This window comes from Boleophthalmus pectinirostris, unplaced genomic scaffold (assembly GCF_026225935.1).
Source record: "Boleophthalmus pectinirostris isolate CB_2022bp ecotype Guang Dong unplaced genomic scaffold, ASM2622593v1 HiC_scaffold_10, whole genome shotgun sequence".
In the NCBI taxonomy this organism is placed as follows: Eukaryota; Metazoa; Chordata; class Actinopteri; order Gobiiformes; family Gobiidae; genus Boleophthalmus; species Boleophthalmus pectinirostris.
The window spans coordinates 8742728-8765163 of record NW_026570971.1 but is presented as its reverse complement, the minus strand read 5'-3'; the positions used below and the strand labels follow the sequence as shown (position 1 = coordinate 8765163).

The window sequence follows — 22436 nt, the reverse complement described above, 5'->3', positions numbered from 1 at the left end:
TTATATAAAAAATACCCCAAAATAAACTTTAACATTAAGAGTTTCAATTTGATCATATGAGTTTGGAGATCGTTTGACACACAAATTCGATTAATTGCACAGCGTTAGTCAAAAGAATCGAAAGTCTGATTCTAATTGACACTAAAACTCGTATCGAAACTCGTTTAAGCTGATATCATCGATACTAAAAGGCAGGGATGCACTAATAACTTAAATATCGTGATATCGTATCGTCAAAAGTCTCACAATATTTTTCGGAAATTACAAATTTCTTTGCGTAAATTCATGGTTTTATAGCAGCAACAGCTTTTAAACATCGGAAACTACATATCCCATGATTCATTTCAGCGCAGACAACATGAAGAAATACGTTTTTGACTTGAATTTTGGGATTATGATGGAAATAATTCACACCAAAATCTTATCAAGGTATTTTAAAAGCAAAAAAAAAGTCCCACAAATCTACAATTATATCAGCCTCTTCAAAAATATCGCAATAAATATCGAACTGAGAGATTTGAATATCGTTACATCCCTAGTAAAAAGTCACATTCGCAGGACAGAAATGAACCTTTAGAACGATCTTGTTAAGTTACAGGTCAAATCCGTGGAGAGGCGACCCCGCTCACTGTAAGAACGCGTGTTTTTCGAAGCAAAAAATCGGCTTGTAACCGAATAAACCCGAGATAAATAAGTTAAAACGCCGTATTGTAGAAAAATCCAGGCAATACGGTAACATCTCCAGCGGCCAGAAAAGTGACTTAATGCACATTTAAAAAAGAAATGAACTCAAAAATATCAACCCATATATTATTTCTTGCATGCTGAATTGACTTTGGATGTGTTATTCTGTCTGTTTTCCCAGTCCTCTCAGACCCGAGCTATTTCCATTGCATGTAATTCCAATATTCCTATGCCAGCAGCGGGCTATTAGTACACTTAGGTGGTGAGTGTGGTGTAAGCAGATTGGAGACTCACACAAAAGACCGGCTTAACTCGACTTTCTCTGTTTAGAAGAAAGTATTGGGTTTATGTGGTTTGCAGACTCCATTAGTTTTTCAGCAGCACATGTTGTGTTTAAAGAGAGACGCTGTTAAAACAGAACGGGCCAAACTCGGCCGTGATGGAACATAATTGATGCTTTATTATGAATGGAACATGCGCCGTCGTGTGTTTAAGCTGACGGTGAACGGCAGACGGTTGATTATGAAGAGAACTGTAAGCCCAAACTGGACAATAACACACGACAAAAGATGATTATCACTTTAAAAAATGCAAATGTGAAAAAAGGAATAAACAAGTTCTTATTTTTGCAGTGTTACAGAAGCTGTCACTCACAATATAACAACACTTATGTGGTTAAAAATGTATTTTTAAAAACCCTGCAATTTAATAGTTTGACTTATCACTTATCAAAAAAAAAAAAATAAAAAATCATTATTTTTAGGGCTGGGCTATCATTAAGAAGTTGCCGATTTGATTCGATACAATATATTTCAAATTGATTCGACACGGTTCAATAAAAAATAAAGGTTAAATCATGGCTGTGACACTAAAAGTCTTTGTTAAACCGCTTTTTGTGCAAAGTTCATGTGAAAAACCATCAAAACTGTGAAAATGTCAAATGTGTCGCATAAATGAGTTTTCTTCCTTTAAACAAGCAACAAAACTGTTGCGCTGTATCAAAATCATTTCGTAAAATATACTAAAAAATGCTCTTGGCGACATATCAGTACAGCAGTCCCCAATATCGATACTGTTTCATCACATTAAACTATACGATATATCGATATTTCAGTATTTTTGCACAGCCCTAATTATTATTATTATTGAGAATTTATTCGATCTCAGGTCAAAAGCCAAAAATACACAGTTTTGTTGGAGTATTTTGCTAAAAATCTAAACTACAAAGACCAGAATGCTTTGCGGTCAATGAAGAAGAGAAACAATATGAGAAAGAATCACTCAGTTTTATGCTGCTGCCAATTTACTTTACTAATAGGGGTGTAAAAAAATCCAAGTCTCATGATACAATATAGTCATCGTGTGAACCTCACGGTACGATATTTATTGCGATATCATGGGAACGCTCACGATTAGGGATGTAACAATATCCAAATCTCTCTGTACGATATTGTCACGATATAAATCTCACGGTACGATATTTATTGCGATATTTTGTCGAGGTTAATATGGTATTTTTTCCTCTTAAAATGCCTTGACAAGATTTAATCCAAAGAACTAAGACTTAAAAGTGTTTAGAACTGTTATTTCTTCTTGTCGTCTGCACTGAAACAGAGCAAAGGATCATGGTCTATGTAGTTCCCTCTGTCTTTTTTAGCTATTGCTGCACCATAACACTTAATTTAAGCAAAGAGACTTGTAATTCGATATATTGTGATGGTCCACGATGTTATTGTGAGAACTTTGACGATACGATATCACGATATTTCTGTTATTGTTACATCACTCTTAACTCTGCAGTTTAGACCACTACAAGTCGTACATGTTGTGAAATACTTGCTGTTTTAACCTTTTTGTCTTATTAATTGCCAATTAAAATGCCAACTGTAAAATGTGAAATTAATATTCAAACACAAGCGTACATCACATGAGTATTAAAAAAAAAAAAAAAAAGTGCAGTTAGGTGCTTTTTGCCCTCCTCCGTGCTCTTCAGTCTTCTCATTAACTTTGCTCTGGTCCACGTCCCTCTCCTCCTCCTCCTCCTCCTCCTCCTCCTCCTTCTCCTCCTCCTCGTTCCACTGACTCCCGTGTAACTCTGTGTTTGTGTTCCAGGATGGCTCTGGACGGGATCCGGATGCCCGACGGCTGTTACGCCGACGGGACGTGGGAGCTGAAGATGCACGTGACCGACCTGAACAGAGACGTGTCCCTCAGGGTCACCGGGGAGATCCACATCGGAGGAGTCATGCTCAAACTCGTCGAGAAACTAGGTAGGGCGATATTTTGACGCTGGCTGCTGGATTATGAAGTTTAAGGCGGCACTCGGTCTTGCTCTGGTCTTAACTGGGACTAAGCCTGGACTAGACCGCGATTAAATGAAGATTCTTGAGCCAATGTGAACACCAGGGCTAGAACATCTTCTTGAAGGACAGAACCAGACCAGGGACTAAAACCTTTGTCAAGACTAAACTGGGACTGAAACCTGGACTAGAAACACCAGAACCAATAACCGGGGCATGAATCAGACCTGCTGCAGGACTAAACTGGGACTAGAACCAGAACTGGAATTAGGATCGGGACTAGAATCAAACTAGAATCGGACCAGAACAGGACTGAACAAAATCTACTTCAGGACTAAATCAGAAGCAAAACTTGGGCTCAACCAGGACGAGACCGAGGACGAGAACCGAGAGGAAGGAGACCGAGGACGAGACCGAGGACGAGACCGAGGACTAGATAGAAAGAGGACTGAGAAGACCGAGGACTAGACCGACCGAGGACTAGACCGAGGACGAGACCGAGAGGACGAGACGAGGAAGAGACCGAGGACGAGACGAGGACTAGACGAAGAACGAGGACTAGACGAGGACTAGACGAGGAGAACGAGACGAGACGAGGACGAGACCGGACGAGACCGAGGACGAGACGAGGACTAGACGAAGAACGAGGACTAGACGAAGAACGAGGACTAGACCGACCGAGGACGAGACCGAGAGACCGAGGACTAGACCGAGGACGAGACCGAGACCGAGGACTAGATGAGACGAGGACGAGACTAGACCGAGACGAGGACGAGGACGAGACCGAGGACGAGACCGAGGACTAGACCGAGGACTAGAGGAAGAACGAGGACTAGACCGAGGACGAGACGAGGACGAGACCGAGGACGAGACCGAGGACGAGACCGAGGACAGAGAGAGACGAGGACTAGACCGAGGACGAGAGAGACGAGACGAGGACGAGACGAAGACGAGACGAGGACGAGATGAAGAAAGAGGACTAGACCGAGGACGAGACCGAGGACGAGACCGAGGACTAGATGAAGAACGAGGACTAGACGAGGACGAGGACGAGAGAGGACGAGACCGAGGACGAGACCGAGGACGAGACCGAGGACGAGACCGAGGACGAGACCGAGGACGAGACGGAGGACGAGATGAAGAACGAGGACTAGATCGAGGACTAGATCGAGGACTAGATCGAGGACGAGACCGAGACGAGGACGAGACCGAGGACGAGACCGAGGACTAGACCGAGGACTAGACCGAGGACTAGATGAAGAACGAGGACTAGATGAAGAACGAGGACTAGACGGAGGAAGACCGAGGACTAGACGAAGAACGAGGACTAGACGAAGAACGAGGACTAGACGAAGAACGAGGACTAGACTGAAAACAAGACAAAGGTCGAGACTGAGGACTAGACCAAGGACTAGACGGAGAGCGAGACGAAGAACAAGGCCTAGACCGAGGATGAGATGGAGAACGGGGACGAGACCGAGAACCGAGACCAAGGACTCGACCGAGAACGAGACGGAGAACAAGAATGAGGACTAGACCGAGGACTAGACCGAGGACTAAAACCCTGCATTAACACAATACCGTGTAAATGTAGCTCAAGACATATTTAAAATTTTAATCCTCAAACATTGATTTTTATCTTCTTTTGTACCTTAACTTCTTCAAAAAGTAAATAAATCTCCTACTGTATCGTCTTTAAAAAGAACCCAAGACGTTATTTCCAAATTTGTCCATGTTTTACATAATAAAAAGCGGTAGTATTAAAAAGTTGTAGGTTTCTTATGGCAGTGAACTGATTCTATAAGAAAGAAACTGTACCTATAGTCTTTTCAGTATATGAGTGTGAGCTATAAGTTTGCGTTGCTGCTTCGGTCTGTAGAACAATGTCCGCTTTGTCGACCAACAGACGCCAGAAAATGCCCCAAAATGGAATCTTGCAAAATGTCAATGCACAGATAATGATCGTGAGAAAGTTCTTGTTAAAAAAGATTCTGAACTGATAAAAAGAGGCGATATTTTTGACTTCTTGATGAGATTGTGGCTCCTAGAAACCGACATTATTTCTTACATTGTTGCTTTATTATTCGTTTTGCTTGATGCTTGCTGATCGGAAAACTTTTAATTCACATTCTAGAACCAGATAATGTCAAAATTTCCGATAATTTGTGCGGATTTTACCAGTTTTTACTCCTAAACTTGCAAAAACGAGTCTATTTTTGACGCTTAAACGGCACAGACTTCGCTAATTAACCTTAAATCACACCCTCAGCCTGAAGTGGACAGAAGCAGCGCTGTGTTTGGCGTTAAGAGCCTTATTTGAACTGCTCTTTGGCGTGACGGCAGACGCATTCCTCCTCAAGTGCTCTTTGTGGTTAATGCTAATGAAAAGCGTTTCCTGTGACCCCTGACCTCCACCGTTCTGTCAGAGCGGTCAGTCTGTTAGTTGGAAATGAAGATCGCTTTACGTTTTCGCTTCACGTTGTCCAAAAGATTTCAGATTTTTGAGATTATAAATTGTATTTTCTGTAGTTTAGAGGATTGACGGTGACAGTGGGACGCTGCTGGGTGTAAAGAAAGAGAATTTCCAGTTTGTTTTTGTGAGCCGCTGTGAAAAAGTGTTGTGTATCCAGTTGCTGCGTGTCCTTGTAACATTCGTTTATTTGATCAGTGAGTTGATGCTATTAAATACAACGTTTGGTAGACCTCAGCGTTTGGCATCGCACGCTGCCTTTGTGTCCTGACAATGTGGTTTGGACACTTGGAAATATACATTAGTTATTGTTTTTTTGCTCTAAAGCATTTTTTAAAGTCTTATCCTTCTGAACAAATGCAAAAAATTGTGATTTGACACGGTACAAAAGCAACTGAAGAAGGTTTAGATACACTTCGTTGTCCCCATTGTCCCCGGAGAAATCTGTCATCTGCCTTTGACCATCTCCAGATCTTGAGCTTGGTCTTGGTCAGGACTACTTTAGCTGGAGGTTTTTACAGTCTATTGTCCCTGTTTTGGTTTTGGTTTGGCAAACTGGGGTAAGTTCTGGTAGATAGACTTACAGATCTGATGAAATTTGGGTCAAAATTTGCACAAAATTAAGCAGAAAAGAAAAAAACAGATCCACACTTTAGTTCTCTGGAGCTCTAATTAAAAAAAAATTTATCCACAGGGTTCCCACAGTCATGAAAATACTGGAAAAGTCATGGAATTTTAGTATCTCTTTGAGAAAAAAAAAAAGACAATAAATGCACTGACAGTATTTTGAATGTTAAACTATAATACCAAAGTAATAATAAGGGTTTAGCCCTAAAAGTCTGATCAGTTTTACACATGTAGGTGCCGTAAAGTCATGGAAAATTCACTTTAGGTCAGGGGTCTCCAACCTTTTTCCTCCGGTGAGCTACTCTTGCAAAACAAAAATGCCAGAGAGCTTCTAGTTTTAACGTTCACAAGAAATTGAGTAAATATAAATGAGCCACGGCCTTAGATGAAGTACAGTTAGAAATAAAACATAAACCGTTGTCCATTTATTAGTGTACAGAGTTAGGATTCAAAATTATACATGTACAATGATAATCAAATTTTACTTATTCAGGACAATATGTGTAATTCAGAAATTTGGATTGGAGAGCTACAGATTGGAGACCCCTGCTTTAGGTCATGAAAAAAATCATGGTAAAGTTTTGAAATTTTGTCCGTGAAAAAGAGTGGGAACCTTGAATCCAAAAGAACCAAATAGTAATGCAGTGGGATGTTTCAGGGAGAGGAAACTGGAGCAAACTAAAATCCAAACTTCCCACAGAAAGACACAGACGACACCAAAACCTAAACTTGGAATCTTGGTGTTGTGCGATGAGAATACGAACCACACTACACCACCGCACTAGCCTCAATTTAATTTTTCTCCAGCATCTAGGTCAGGAATCAAAACCCTGAAAGTGGAAGTTTGGGCACCGGCCAATCAGCAAAGAGCCATATATTCAGTGTTGTCAACGATTCCCGAGATCGAGGATTTAAAGCCGGACCAAAGAATGTTTGGTGAATTTTATCAAGGGGAAAGACGTTATTGTCCTCCTTCCTACGGGATTTGGGAAAAGTTTAAAAAGCCAGTTAGCCCTGTTACTGGCGCATACATACGTCACAACCATTATCTAACTAGAGCGATTAAAGTTTATAAATTATAAAAAAGTACCACTGCTAAACCTCGTGCGAGGATCGAACGAATCCTAACAGCTGCGAGGTTCATGACGGTTTCTACGACGTTTTGAAACATATATCGAGCTATATGATATGAATCAGTTTTTTGCTACCACCACACACCCCACTCTGATAAAATTAAGACATAAACACTTAAATCTATCAGAAAATGATTTAAAAGTAGTGAAATCATCTGTCCATGCAGCAAGATCATTTTACTTAACAAATATCTTAAAATAAACGACCTCTAGACTAGACTAGAATGAAGCATCTCAGAACTAGTAAGTAGATAATAAATCTGAAAACAAGATGAGTAACCTGCAGTGTTGGAAGTAACAAGTTATAAAAGTAACAAATTACTGTAATGCGTTGGTGATGTTCGGCATTACAGAGGAAAAATTTTTTATATTTTACTCGGTACAAATGTCATTTTTGACCTGGATTGAAGTGGTGGGTTTTTCATTTTTCTTCATACAGTGTCGCTAAAATCGCCATAGTTACGGTTCCGAATGTCAGGACGGGCCAGGAGGTGCGCCCGTGTAGACTGTCAGGTGTCCGCGGGCGAAAGGACCGACGCAGAACCGCACGCTGCACGGGGCGACTCGCAGCCGACGCCCGATCTCGCTTTGAGGACACCCTGCTCCACGGGCTCGGGGTTCTCTCATAGGCGGTCCTAGATTCCAAGTCCTGGTTCAGTCCTCGGTTCAGTCCTCGGTTCAGTCCTCGGTTCAGTCCTCGGTTCAGTCCTGGTTTAGTCCTGGTTTAGTCCTCGGTTTAGTCTCTGTTCAGTCCGGTTCAGTCCTGGTTCAGTCCTGGTTCAGTCCTGGTTCAGTCCTGGTTCAGTCCTGGTTCAGTCCTGGTTCAGTCCTTGGTTCAGTCCGGTTCAGTCCAGTCCTGGTTCAGTCCTCGGTTCAGTCCTGGTTTAGTCCTGGTTTAGTCCTGGTTCAGTCCTCGGTTCAGTCCTGGTTTTAGTCCTGGTTCAGTCCTCGGTTCAGTCCTGGTTCAGTCCTCGGTTCAGTCCTCGGTTCAGTCCTCGGTTCAGTCCTCGGTTCAGTCCTGGTTCAGTCCTGGTTTAGTCCTGGTTCAGTCCTCGGTTCAGTCCTGGTCCTTTAGTCCTGGTTCAGTCTCTGTTCAGTCCTCGGGTTCAGTCCTCGGTTCAGTCCTGGTTCAGTCCTGGTTCAGTCCTGGTTCAGTCCTCGGTTCAGTCCCCTCTGGTTCAGTCTCGGTTCAGTCCTGGTTTAGTCCTGGTTCAGTCCTGGTTCAGTCCTGGTTTTAGTCCTGGTTCAGTCCTGGTTTAGTCCTGGTTCAGTCCTCTGGTTCAGTCCTCGGTTCAGTCCTGGTTCAGTCCTGGTTCAGTCCTGGTTCAGTCCTGGTTCAGTCCTCGGTTCAGTCCTCGGTTCAGTCCTGGTTTCAGTCCCGGTTTAGTCCTGGTTTAGTCCTGGTTCAGTCCTGGTTCAGTCAGTCCTGGTTCAGTCCTGGTTTAGTCCTGGTTTAGTCCTGGTTTAGTCCTGGTTTAGTCCTGGTTCAGTCCATACTCTACATGGCGCAAAAGTTCGGCATCTTCACTCGCTGATTGTTATTTGACGATTAACGACAGTTATTCTGGTGAGAGTTTCTCAAAGTGCTGTAATAGTCGTGTAATGTCTTAAAAATTTTAAACACAGTAATATTTTAATGTAACAAATTACCTTGAAATGACAGTAACAAGTCATAAATAAATAACATAGTACAGTTTTGAAGTAACTTGCCCAACAATGATAACCTGATAGAAGTTTTAAAATCTTGGCCAGATCAGATAAATTTGCAGCGTAAAGATTCTTTTTTTGCTATTTCAGCGATAGTTACTCATCATTTTGGCCTGATCATGACCCTTTTGCTCCACGTACATTTAGAAAAGTCCCTACTTCCATAAGACATTGACCCATTCAAACCTGGAAGCAGAAGGTTGTGGAGTGTGGATCTCACGTTATAAAGCCCCCACTCACAGACTTCCTGCCAGACTCAACGCGTTTCTTCCTCGGCCGTAATTAGCCGCGGCCCGGCACAGACCCCCCACTATTCCGACGCTCGCAACACTGCTCTTTTTCACCGAGGCCGCGCAAAGGTCAGCGTGGTCGGCGGTTCGATCCCGGGCCGCCACAGTGCCTTGTTGTGTCTCCGTGCTGTTGTATCAGAATGCTCCGAATTCCTTCCCGACTCCCGAGGTTCTTCTCCGTGCTGCTCTGCCCCCTGCTCCTGCTGGAAAGACGGCATAATCGGGGTCTTTGTTCGGGCGATTGAGCGCGCAGTGCCGTTGGTAGCGTCGGTTCGCCCACTTCAGATCTGGGCTTGTGTGTTTTTACGTGAAGAGTTTGGTGAATAGTAAAAGGCTTTCAAACGGACAATGGACGTTTAATTCTCTCCTAATGAACAGTATCCAGATTTTCAATGTGCGACTGATGAAGGGCTGGTGCTGTGGTTGGTGACACAATGTGCACTTTGTTAACAGATGGAAACGCCCCAAAATGGAATGCGAAATGTGTAAAATTCATGAATGAAAGCGGCGCATTACTTACTAAAAACATTGTGAATCAGTTTGGAAAAAGGTCTGTATGTAAGATTTAGATTTTAAATTACATAAAGATGTTCAACTCAAATATAGCTTTTATTGATAGGAACTGTTATGCTGATTTATTCTTAATCGCAAAAGTTGTTTATGTTCTAATTTGGGGTTTTGGTTCTCAAGGCGATTATCCAATCAGAAAGCAGAATGAGCCTCACATTAGTCTCTCATTTTGTTGCCGGATTCAAAGCTGAAATCCAGTTGTTTTACCTAAAAGGCCTCTCTCTGATCTGAATGATCTCTACATTAACCCCAGCTCCTGCAGACAGTCATGAATCAGTGCTAGTGCAGCCTGTGCAGCTCAGGGAGTGATTCTGGAGGTTTGATTGTTAAACTCTCATGGCCTAAATTTCAAGAGGCCAACAATTTTTCAGTGTTTAAAACCTGTAAGAATTAGGGGTGTAAGAAAATATCAATTCAGTGATATATTGTGATACTTCATCACCTCATTCTTATATTGATTCAAAATGTGTCTGAGTCCATTTTTAAACGTCATGTTTTTCATGAAAAATTCATGAGTTCAATTTACTGTTCTCATGATTTAAAAATTGAATAAAGGGGGGTCAGTTTTGCCTGTTCAATGCCAATATATCTTACGGAAGAGATTGGATGATTGAAATCCATTTTTAAAAATAAACAGGGACAGTGACAATACGAAACAATAAACATTTATGTTTTTAAAAGACATTGTCTTCACATGTTGGACTGATGTCGTATTGCACTGAATCTCATATTTGTGAGTGACATTATTATTTCACTGTCTAATTTGTTCAGTCTGTAGATAAAACTGTACATTAAAGTTCTTAGTACAGCGCTCAGAGTTTTCAATCGTGCAGTAATAAACATCTCTGTTGCACTCGTCCATCCTGGCCTCCTCAAAAGCACCCGCAGTTTGCAGTCTTTGCAACCTGGCTTTTGTAATTAAAGGTTGTATAGAGGATTTTTTTAAGGAAAGAGAAATCCAGCGACAGTTCTTTTTCAAATGTCGTGCATGCGTGACACCACCTTCCTCCTCCACAGCTCCCTCTAGAAATAATTTAGAGACCGACACCTCAGTTTTTAGACCCTTCGTCCGCTTCAGTCGCGCCATCGCTGGAAGGAATCTCCAAGAATCACCTCAGTTTGTCTTCGCTCCCTTTCTCCTTCTCTTCTTCTTTTGCGGCGATCTGGTCGTGGATTCTCGTCCGCCATCGCAACAAACTTTATGTGAACTGCGAGAGAGCCACAATTAGAAAAAGCCTCTAAGGACCCGCTGCATAGTTACCTTAGAAACGTAGGGAGTTTGATTGACAACCTGACAGCCAATAGAAAATGAGGCAGCCTCGTTTTCTATTGGCTGATGTTTATCTGGCCTCAACACGTCCACAGTTGATAGATTTTCTTTCTTTTTTTTTTTTGGTCATCATAATTACAAGGCTGCTGCGTCTCTGTAATGGTGTTTTAAACTTTCATTGACAATTTGAAATAAACAAAAAATCCTCCATACAACCTTTAATGCAGAGGTGGGCTGTGTACAACGGTGCACAATATGATTTAAACAATAATTACTTATCATTTGTACAAGAGCCAAACTTACACATAAGAGTATTTGCCTGAGCTTATATTTGTTCCATGAATATTCCTTCTTTGACGCTCCCTGTCAGACTGGTCATGGGACTCTAGTGCCATCATGTCTGCACCACGACAGATCATCATATCACCGTGGTGGTTTCCAGGCTGTACATGTGTCATATGAACCAAATCCAATGAAACCGTGGTGACCTCCTCATGTTTCTGCTCATGGAGATAAGACGACCTGGTGCTCAAATCATTTAAGTCACTGCTCTACTAGTCAAGGCCCTTTTCAAAATGCCACCCCTGAAATATTCCAACTTGTATAAATCAAAACTTTAAATAATACATGTCATGCACTTGTGGTCGATTTGGTAACTGTTGGCAACATCTAAATTATTCATAGTTTAAAAAGCATAGAGGTCATCCTATGGAACGGTAGCAGAAGGGTGTATTGAGTGGAGTTTTGCCTTTTTTTTTTCTCCTATAGTTCATATAATGACAATAATGACAATTCTGCTGAGAAATATGTTGAAAATCCAAAAGTTGTGATTGTTAAAAGTTGCTAAGAGATTTTTTTCTAAATAAGAATAGTAGTGTTGCATGCAAATCCAGACACTATCTATGCAAATCCATGCATGCAAATTCACACACTATCTATTTATTTATTTATTTTTAATACAGAGGGATATCAGTCTAGTCACGACTCAAACAAGATGATCCAGTAAATTTTTTTTTTACTGCCTCATACGAAACTATGGAGCTCATAATTCGGAATAAAGTTAACGCTTTGCTCCACTGATTCTGCAGAAATACACGATATTTTTCAGTTCCCTGTTATTTCTCGTTACCGGCTGTATTTGTTTTGATCAGGTAGACCAGTGCGTGTCCCTGATTGGCTAATCCACCTGTCAGTCAAACCCATCTAAACTCTGGGAGATGCACCAGCGGCAGGTTCTATAGTGTTGTACCGTACTTCTGTGAATATATTTGCTTATAGTACTCAAAAGATAGTGTACAGAAGTAGGGGTGTGCAAAAATATCAATTATATCGTATCGCTTAATGTGATGATACAGTATCGATATCGTGGGCTGCTGTATCGATATATCGCCAAGAATATTTTTTGGTGTATTTTACTTAGGAGTGTAACGGTACCCGCAAATCACGGCTCAGTACGTACCTCGGTTTTGAGGTCACAGATCGGTTCATTTTTGGATTCAGAGGGACGTACTCGAGGTGGCCGCCCTAACTATGAAGCGCGGCGGGAAACGCTGCCACACCAATCACGAAGAAGTTCAACTGTGAATATTAAAGAGCCGAGCGTTCCGTGTAGCTGCGCAAGTAGTGGACGAATGTAAACACGCACAAAATGATCTCTGTGCAGCACTTTGGAAACTGCTTTGTTTGTAAAACGTGATATAGAAATAAAGTGGACTTGGATTTGAACAAATTGCGTGAACTCACTCGTGCACCGAACTGAACATCCCGTATCGAGATATTTCGGCACGAATACATGTACTGTTCCACCCCCAATTTTTCTCAATTATTTTGTTACAGAGCTACAGTTTTGTTGTTTGTTCAGAGGAAGGAAACTCATTTATGCGACACATTTGACATTTTCACTGTTTTGAGGATTAAAATGTTTGCTTTTCATATGAACTTTGCACAAGAAGTGGTTTAACAAAGACTTTTAGTATCACATAGGGATGTCCCGATCACATTTTTTTGCCCCTGAGTTCGAATCATTTGATTTCCCAATCCGATACTTCTATAAAACATTATAAAATGAACAAAGAGCAAAGAATAAGATCCAAGATGTGGGGGGATCAGATTGTATTGTTTTCATGTGTAGTATTTGGGCTGAACTTAGTGTGAAAAATCAAATGTCCAAAACTTTAATTTTCTAACCATTCATCATCATTGTTGATCATCTTGACTTTTCACAGTCTGGTCTTGGAATGTGTAACTTAGAAAACTTAATGAACTGGACAAAACAGGAACCAGATCAGAATCAGATCAGACTGAGACTAAACTCTGCACAATCTACAGTTTGTATATTTGATATTTGATATGAAGGCATTTGCATTACATTTAAAACATTTATGCTCGTCTATGAAATCCAAATAATGCAAAATCTTACCAAATAAAAATGACACGACAGAAGCCCACCACATCCACAAACCCACAGCGGAGCGCACGCCGCAACATCGGTCCCACCGCTCAATAGACGCTCCGTGGCGCTTTTCCCACCCTCTCCGCCGAAAGCCAAAAGCGCAACATGCGACAACGCCATCGGCCGCGCAGGTGTGAACACGGGCCACAGAACCACAGGAAACAGCGCCCGAGCACGACACGGCCCAAGAGTCCCAGCGTAAGTGTGCCGTCTAGTACAGCAGGTGTTGGGGTGCCTCAGTAAAAAAAAAAAAAAAAAAAAACTGTTGATTGCTGTGTGTCGTGTGTTATATATGTATATTATTTTTCTGATACCTGATTGGATCATAACAGCCCGGTCCAGATCAAATCCACAGTCATCAGCCATGATTTATTTAGCCTTTATTTTTTATTGAACTATATCGAATCAAAAGTGCACTGTATCAAGATATGTATCGTATCGTGGCCTATGTATCGAGGTATGTATTAGGGGTGTGCAAATATATCAGAATATCGATATATCGTATCGTTTAATGTGATACAGTATCAAGTTTCGATATCGTGGGCTACTGTATCGATATATCACCAAGAGTATTTTTACGTGTGTTTTACTAAATTATTTTGTTACCGTGCTACAGTTTTGTTGCTTGCGGAGTGAAAGGAAACTCATTTATGCGACACACTTGACATTTTGACACCGTTTTGAGGATTAAAATGTTTGTGTTTCATGTGAACTTTGCACAAGAAGTGGTTTAACAAACACTTTAAGTATCACAGCCACGATTTAGCCTTTATTTTTTATTGAACTGTATCGAATCGATTTGAAATATATCATATCGAATCGAAAGTGCACTGTATCGAGATATGTATTGTATCGTGGCCTGTGTATCGAGGTATGTATCGTATTGGCAACTTCTTAATAATACCCAGCCCTATAGGTGAGTTTCAGCTGACGTCATTGTTATTAAAAGCCCGCGTTGCTGCTGGGAAATATTTTGGTCGGAGGCAAGAAACACGATAGCGTCAAACACAGTGCGTAACCTCGCGTATTTATCCCTGTTAATGGTAAATTCCTGCTGCATTATCGGATGCACAAATAGAAGCACGGAAGAAGGAAAATGTCTTTTTCGTATTCTGAGTGAAAAGAACCACTAACGGTGAATTAAACGGCTTTCAAACATCCGCAGAGCAAACGTAGAAGATCCTAACAAACCGTGGACTCCAACAAGTTCAACAACACATCGAGACTCTTGGAGGTTTTCATCTTTTCTGCTGTGAATGGCCCAGGAGTTTCCACCAAGTCATTGTGGATATCGCCGAAGTGAATATTTGACCAGGTAGTTGGCGATTCTGATCAGAAATCTGGTTTGGTCCACCTTTTGTCGGGGTTGAAAAGGGTAATTTGTCGTCCATCGATGCTTATGACCAATTTCTGGTCAAATGGTCTTGGGTCCTCTGCCGTTAGAGTGGATAAATAACCGGGATCAATACCCTTTACGTGCTTTCTCGCTCCGTCTGTTATATTGAATTAGTGTTTCTTGCCGCCGACCAAAATAATTCCCAGCATGCAACGCGCGCTTTTGTCGACAATGAAACTCGCCTATACAGAACTGCCCAGCACTGGCCATTCCACTAATATCCAAGTTCCCATCAGTAATAATCCTTTTTAACACATGAATTTCTAGATTGTGTGTGTATGTGTATGTGTGTGTGTGTGTGTACATCCCCTTCCCTGTGCTTCCTGTGGGCCGTCCCCTGTGCCCCGTGCGTGCCCCTTGATAATGGATTAAAAAGGCCAAAGCCGGGGAGGCACTTAGCTATCGATCCAGCCCGTATACTTCTCCAGGGAAGCGGTATTTAAAGCCAACATCGACTCTTCCCCCCCGCTCCTCCTCCCCAAACTCCAACCTCCAAACCCCCCAGCGAGAGCCGAGCATGGGATTCTTTTAATCCACCATCCACCCATCGCTCCATCACATCACTGCGGCTAAACTCGGACTTCCAGCAACTCTAACGACTGGGAATGTGCAAAGAATGAGGAGTGATAACGCAAGACTAGAGTGACCAGAATTTCACAATAAACTGGGACATCCCTCAGTTTTTTGGTGGTTGGTAATAATAAAATTGTGAAACGAGTGCGTAATTAAGGAAAATTGTTACACAGAGAACATTAATGATGAACATGTGAGTCAGTATAGTCATTTTCTTTGTGTTTTGGTTGTTTTTAAAGCAGATTTTTTGTGTTTTACTGAAACAAATGACAGTTTATTTCTCTCTTTACTGTTGGCAGAGATCAAATTGGTCAAAAATAGGAATACATGGGACATTTCTTGTATAAAACTGGGATAAATCACTGGTTTTAGATAAATCCGCTGTTCACTTCTCTCCAGTAACTAGGTCAGGAATCAGAATACACAAGACGGTTTTCAGGAATCCTGGAAGTGTGAGTCCGGAGCCATACATTCCCGAGCTCGAGGATTTAAAGCCGGAACAAAGAGAATGTTTGGTGAATTTTATCAAGGGGAAAGACGTTATTGCCCTTCTTCCTACGAGATTTGGGATACGTTACAACCAAATAGCAGCGATTTGTTAAATAAAAAAAGTACCCGCCTACCGTCAAGCGAACGAATCCTAATGCTGCGAGGTCAGACGGTTTCTACGAAGTGAAACCGGTTGATGAATCAGGCTAGGTACAGGGGACACAGGGCTCAAAAATGGGACTGCCCCAGGTCAATAGGGACGTCTGGTCACTCTATCCAAGACACAGCCCAAAAAGTTTTTAATTAAATACATGATTATAATTTCAGTCTTTTTCAAATACCGTATTTGTCGGACTATAAAGCTCACTGAATTATAAGGCGCAATATCAATAATGTTGAATTCTCTCATCTATTTTCATACATAAGGCGCACCGGATTATAAGGCACATTAAGCGAAACAAAACTGTCAGAGAAGTCAAGCTTTATTTAACTCATTCACAATAACTCAGGCCAGGGCGTCCATGATCCATTGGCAGATCGTGGTGTAACTCGCCCGGCATTGCCTCCCCGTCTTGGTGTCTTGGTTTCATTTGGTCTTCTGATAATTTATGTTATTACCGCTAGTGAGCAGCAGAATCTGTCAGGTCTGAAAACAAAGTCTTGGTCTGAAAATAGATGCTAATAACATAAATTGATTAATATGTATTATCATATTTTCCAGGCGATTAGGCGCTCTGGATTATAAGGCGCACTGTCATTAAATGGTCTGTTTTCAAACTTTTTTTCACAAATAAACCGCACCGGACTTTAAAGGAATCACAACAGTTCAATGGGTCAGTCAGACTTTGTTTGTTTGCGTTCACGGTGACTCTGGGCTTTGTTCAGTTGTGGCGTGTAGGGAGGGTGCTGTCTGGGACCAACGGATTGTCGGCGTGTTCGCAGTGACTCAGTTGTTCAGTTGTGTCTAGAAGTGGCACATTGCACTCGCTTTTTCGGTTCGTTGCTCCGTTCCGTTCCTTGTCCTCGTGGAGTGACAAATGTGGCTGTGGGTGTTTTTCGCCCTCGCGGTCGCTGTCTGCTCCGTGTGTGTTTGCGTGCGCTGCGGGTGGTGCGGCTTTGTAGTTTACTGAAGTCGTACAGGGACACCTGAGTGGATGCGTGTATAGGGCGCTCTGGATTGTGGGGCGCGCGGACGTTTTTTGATGGGATTGGAGGCTTAAGAGCGCATCTAATAGCCCGGAAAATACGGTACTCCACGAGGCTCCTGACTTCAGTAGCCGTAATGCTCCGACAATCCATCAAGCGGTGCGGCTTCGTATTTTACCAAAGTCGTACTAAAGCATTTTGACAGATTTTTGAGCACTGTGTACCACATAAAATCAGTTCGAGGTCAGTAAACACAACCAGAATTAACACATAAGGCGCGCTGTTGATTTTTGAGAAAATTAAAGGATTTTAAGTGCACCTTATAGTCCGAAAAATACGGTATTCCTTTTTATTTTACGTACAAAGCTATTTTTACACAAAGCTGATAATTTATCAAACAAAAACGACTTGATACCGATTCAGATACCACAACTATAATAAAAAACGCTCTTTCTTTTGACAATCGAATGTGATTTTCAACATTAAATCTTTCTTTTCTGTTCCGATTTGGTTTTATATCTGTGTAATCCCTCAGTGGTCCACGGACGTATCGAGTAGTGTCTGATTTTAGACGTCATTAATATCGTCTTCACTTGAACTTCAGCGGCTTAACTTTATTGACTAAAACGTGAGCTGTTTTTTGCGGTCGCATTTGTGGACTATGACTCAAGTTGCGTCTCAGATTTGCTTAGTCTTGGTTTACTCCTGGTTTAGTCAGATTTTCCAAATGAAGTAGTCACCACAGTTTTGGAGAGTTAAAAAAAAATCAAAAATCAAATTGGTGTTGGATTGTCAGTAGTGTTGAATCCTGAGCGTGTGAATTGGGAAGTCTAGTCTCCCTCTCTCTTTCTTTCTTTCTCTCTCTTTCTCTGGCAGTCCCGTTGTGACGTTCGCCCCTCGCGCTAAAATTCCATAAAAGTCTTGGATGGAGCAGGAAATGACTTCCAGGGTTTGGCATGTTGCTCTCTCTCTCTCTCTCTCCCCTCACTCTCTTTCTCTCTCTTCTCTTCTCTTTCTCTTACTCATCTCTATTTCCCTCTTCTTCTTTCTCTTTCCTCTATCTTCTCTCTCTCTCTCCTCTTTCTCCCTGTCATCTCTCGTCTCTTTCTCCCCCTTTCTCTTCTCTCGCTGTTTCTCTCTCTCTCTCTCACCCATCTCTTTTTCCCTCTTTCTCTCCCTTCTCTCTCTTCTCACTTCTGTTTCACCCTCTTTCTCTCTTCTGTCTTCTCTCTCTTTCCTCTTCTTTCTCCTCTCACTCATCTTTCATTGTTTTTCTCCCAATTTCTCTTCCCTCTTTCTCTCTTTTTTCTTTTCTCTCTGTCCTCTGTCTTTTCTTTCTCTCTCACCCATCTCTTTCCCTATTCTCTCTCTCTCTCTTCTGTCTTCTTTCTCTTTTCTTTCTCTCTGTCCTCTCTTCTTTCTCCCGTCACACCCATCTCTTTCCCTCTTTCTCTCTGTCTCTCTCTTCTGTCTCTTTTTCTTTTTTCTTTCTCTGTCCTCTCTTCTCTCTCACCCTTTCCCCTCTTTCTCTCACCCTTCTCTTTCCCTCTTTCTCTCTCTCTGTCTTTTTTCTCTTTTTTCTCTCTCTCTGTCCTCTTCGTTCTCCCCCTTACTCCTCTCTCTCACCCATCTCTCATTCCCTCTTTCTTTATCTTCTCCCGTTTTCTTTCTCTGTCCTCTTTTCTTTCTCCCTTTCTCTCCCCCATCTCTTTCTCTCTCTCTCTTCTGTCTTCATTCTTTTTTCTTTCTCCCTGTTCCCTTTTCGTTCTCCCCCTTTCTCCTCTCTCTCCCCCATCTCTTTCCCTCTTTACGTCTCAATTTCTCTCCCCTCTTTCTCTCGTCCATCTCTTTCCCTCTTTCTCTGTCTCTCTTCTGTCTTCTCTCTCTTTCTCTTTTCTTTCTCTCTGTCCTCTCTTCTTTCTCCCCCTTTCTTCTCTCTCACCCATCTCTCTTTCCCTCTTTATCTCTCAGCTTCTCTTTTTTCTTTCTCTCTAGCCTCTGTCTTTTCTTTCTCTCTCATCCATCTCTTTCCCTCTTTCTCTGTCTCTCTCTCTTCTGTCTCTCTCTCTCTTTTGTCTTCACTCTCTCTCTTCTGTCTTCTCTCTCTGTCTCTTTTTTCTTTCTCTCTGTCCTCTCTTCTTTCTCCCCCTTACTCCTCTCTCTCACCCATCTCTCTTTCCTCTCTCTCTGTTTCTCTCCTCTTTCTCTCCCCATCTCTCCTTCCCTCTTTCTTTCTCTCTCTCTTCTCTCTTTCTCTTTTCTTTCTCTCTGTTCTCTCTTCTTTCTCGTCTCTCACCCATCTCTTTCCCTTTTTATTTCTCTCCCTCTTTTCTCTCATCCAGCTCTCTTTCTCTCTCTCTGTCCTGTCTTTTCTTTCTCTCTCACCCATCTCTTTCCCTCTTGCTGTCTCTCTCTCTCTCTCTTGTCTTTTCTCTCCCCCTTTCCCCTCTCTCACCCAACTCCCTTTCCCTCTCTCCATCTAAATTTCTCCTTTCTCTCACCCATCTCTTTCCTTCTTTCTCTTTCTCCCCGTCTCTCTTCACTCTTCATCCCTTTCCTTCTTCGTTTTCCTTTCACCCTCTCTCTCTCTTCTCTTTTCTCTATTTCTCCGCTCTCTCCCTCTCTCTCTCCTTCCCCTCCCTCTGTTTCTTTCTCTCTCTCTCCGGAAGGCTGCGTCATCTTTTGGATCCTCTGTCGTCTCTCGCGCTCGTCCAGGCTTTCCCCACACTTACTCCAATTTCACCAGACACTTCAGTCAACACCGTCCTCTAACAATGTCCACGTTAACGCAGAATTAACTCTTCGTTTACATGAAAATTAAGGTTAAGTTGTTTTTATTTCATTCTGCTCGACGTCTGGGGGTGGGGAAGGGTTCTGATTGGACAGAAACGTGAACATATTTACGTCGACCGGAAGAAAACACACACTTCAGCTGCTACCGGACACGAACACGACACCAACTTTTTTCAGTCGTTCTGATGATGATGAAGCAGCAGCTGGAGAATTCTCTCATCACGCTTTACGTCCGTCAGCCGAGGAGGAGAAGGGAGGAAGAAGACAAACTGAGTCGACGGCTGCTCTACCTCAGCCCGCTCCTGTATTTTTATGTTTTCTGCAATCTGCACTTTTCATTATTTGTAGTTCTTCCAGTGCACTTATTTAAAACTAGAAAAGCACTCAGAGAGCGCAGACCTCCGCCAAGGACTACAGTCCCCCTCATATTAATTGTGTTTTCCATAAATATTTGTCTCGTATCTTTCAATTTGGAATATGAAAGAGGATCCCATTGTCCATCCCTGAGTCAAATTTCATGGGGTTTGGTCAATAATTAACCCAGATATTGAGAAACAAATTTTTGGCCCCATTTACCACAATGTTAACTAAAATTTCAAAGTGATCCAGAATCCAGGATTTCTTCTGGATCATCCCCAAAATGAAATCAGTTCTTCCTTTTCACATTTCCAACAAATCCAAAACAAAATTTCATCAAAATCGGTCCATAACTTTTTGAGTTATGTTGCTAACAAACAAACAAACAAACAAACAAACAAACGCCGGCAGAAACATAACCTCCTTGGCGGAGGTAAAAAAAATGTTTCTACTCAAGACTAACGTTTGCTCCAGTCAGTGCGTCATCACGTCAGAAGAGTGACATAATGAGCATGCACTGAACGACCGGAATTATTTTTAAGAACAATAAAAGTTTACATCAGGGGTGTCAAACATACGGCCCGGGGACCAGATCCGGCCCTCCGAGAGCTTTAATCTGGCCCTCGGCTGATTTTCTACTAAAATATTTTAATTATATTGGTAATTTTCTGGCCCCTCCCACCAGAGCAGCACAAATGAAGACTTGTCTCTTTCCAAACGCTCTTAAAGGACGATCGTTTTGACTGTTGACCGTGACACCCTCATCAGAAAAATGTCCAACATGAGAAAAGTGGAGCCGAGTGCAGGATTTTCCAAAAAAAAAAAAAAAAGGACTTATTCCTATTTGCATACAAGTTAATGTTAAAACTTTGTGTTGAAATTGTTTTTTTTCTTAAAGTTTCAGGTTGTTCATAATATTATAATATTTTGTAAAAAAAAGAGTTCATCAATTAATAAAGATTTCTGTAATAGATTTGTGTTTCTCTGCACAAATATTTGAAATTATTGCTATTTTTGTGGTTTAAATGACATGAGTTTTCTGATCCGGCTCCTTTGGGATCAAAGTGGATACGGCCCCCGGACCAAAATGAGTTTGACACCCCTGGTTTACATGATCCAGGAATAAATTAATTTGGCTTTTAAAATCAGAATAAACCATTCACTCACTTCGGAATTACACTTAACTTGATAATCATTTTCATTAGGAATTAAGTGTTTACATGGTCTTTTTAAAGTGGAATACATTTTTATTCAGAATTAAACATGTTTTTATTCAGAATTTGCCATGTAAACGTGGCAAATGACTTGAGGCCAAGGAAAGCACTGGTTAAAGGAACTGCGCTCTTACAGTTTAAAAAAAGTGCGACAATCACAACTGAACCTGAATCTGCAGAAGTTTTTCTCATCCTCAGAGGGTCATTCTTTTTTCTGATTGGGTAATCGTCTAGGCAACCAAAGCCCCAAATAAACAGAGCATCGTGTCCAGTGTTTTTGTAATTAAGAATAAATCAGTGTCACAGTTGCTACCGGTACAAGCTGAAGGAATCTGAATTTGAAGGCGCACTTTGTAATTTTTTGTTTGGGGTCCATCACCTGCTTGTTTCTAAGGATACGTCTTTGCTGTGCCTGGAATGTTCCGCAGTATGACATTAAACAGCTCTATGTTACAATAGCCAAATCTCTCGGTAAATTTCACGTTATGATATTTATTGCAATATTTTAGAGAGATTTAATTGTACATAGGACACTTTTCTGCTTTTAAAATACTCTGACAAGAATTTGGAGTGATTTAATGTCATAATCTTAAAAATTCAAGTAAAGAAACATATTTCTTCATGTTGTCTGCACTGAAATGAATCATGGGATATGTAGTTCCCGATGTTTATAAGCTGTTACTACTATAAAACAATGTATATAAGCAAAGAAACTTGTAATTCGATATGTTGTGATGCCGCACGATATTATTGTGAGACTTTTGCGAATACGATATCACGATATTTGGTTATTGTTACATCCCAAATGTTAGATTTATTCAGTTACAGGTGGTTTTATAGCTCATATTTACCTAGAAAAACAGGGATTTTAACTGTGAGCGGGGTCGCCTCTCCACAGATCTGACCCATAAGTTGGTCTGGTTTGGTTTGAAGACAAAACAATAACATTTCCACGGAGAAAAGAG

At 41.6% G+C, this 22436-nt stretch overlaps 1 protein-coding gene across 2 annotated transcripts in view; it reads left to right on the top strand.

Moving 5' to 3' along the window:
* fermt2 (FERM domain containing kindlin 2) overlaps positions 1-22436 on the top strand; it is a 153426-nt gene that overhangs the window by 4348 nt on the left and 126642 nt on the right. For both annotated transcript variants that reach the window (XM_020920599.2, XM_020920598.2), the window contains exon 2: positions 2797-2954. In XM_020920599.2, the coding sequence (XP_020776258.1) occupies positions 2798-2954 (157 nt within the window). In that variant the 5' untranslated portion in view covers position 2797. The remainder of the gene's footprint in view (positions 1-2796; positions 2955-22436) is intronic.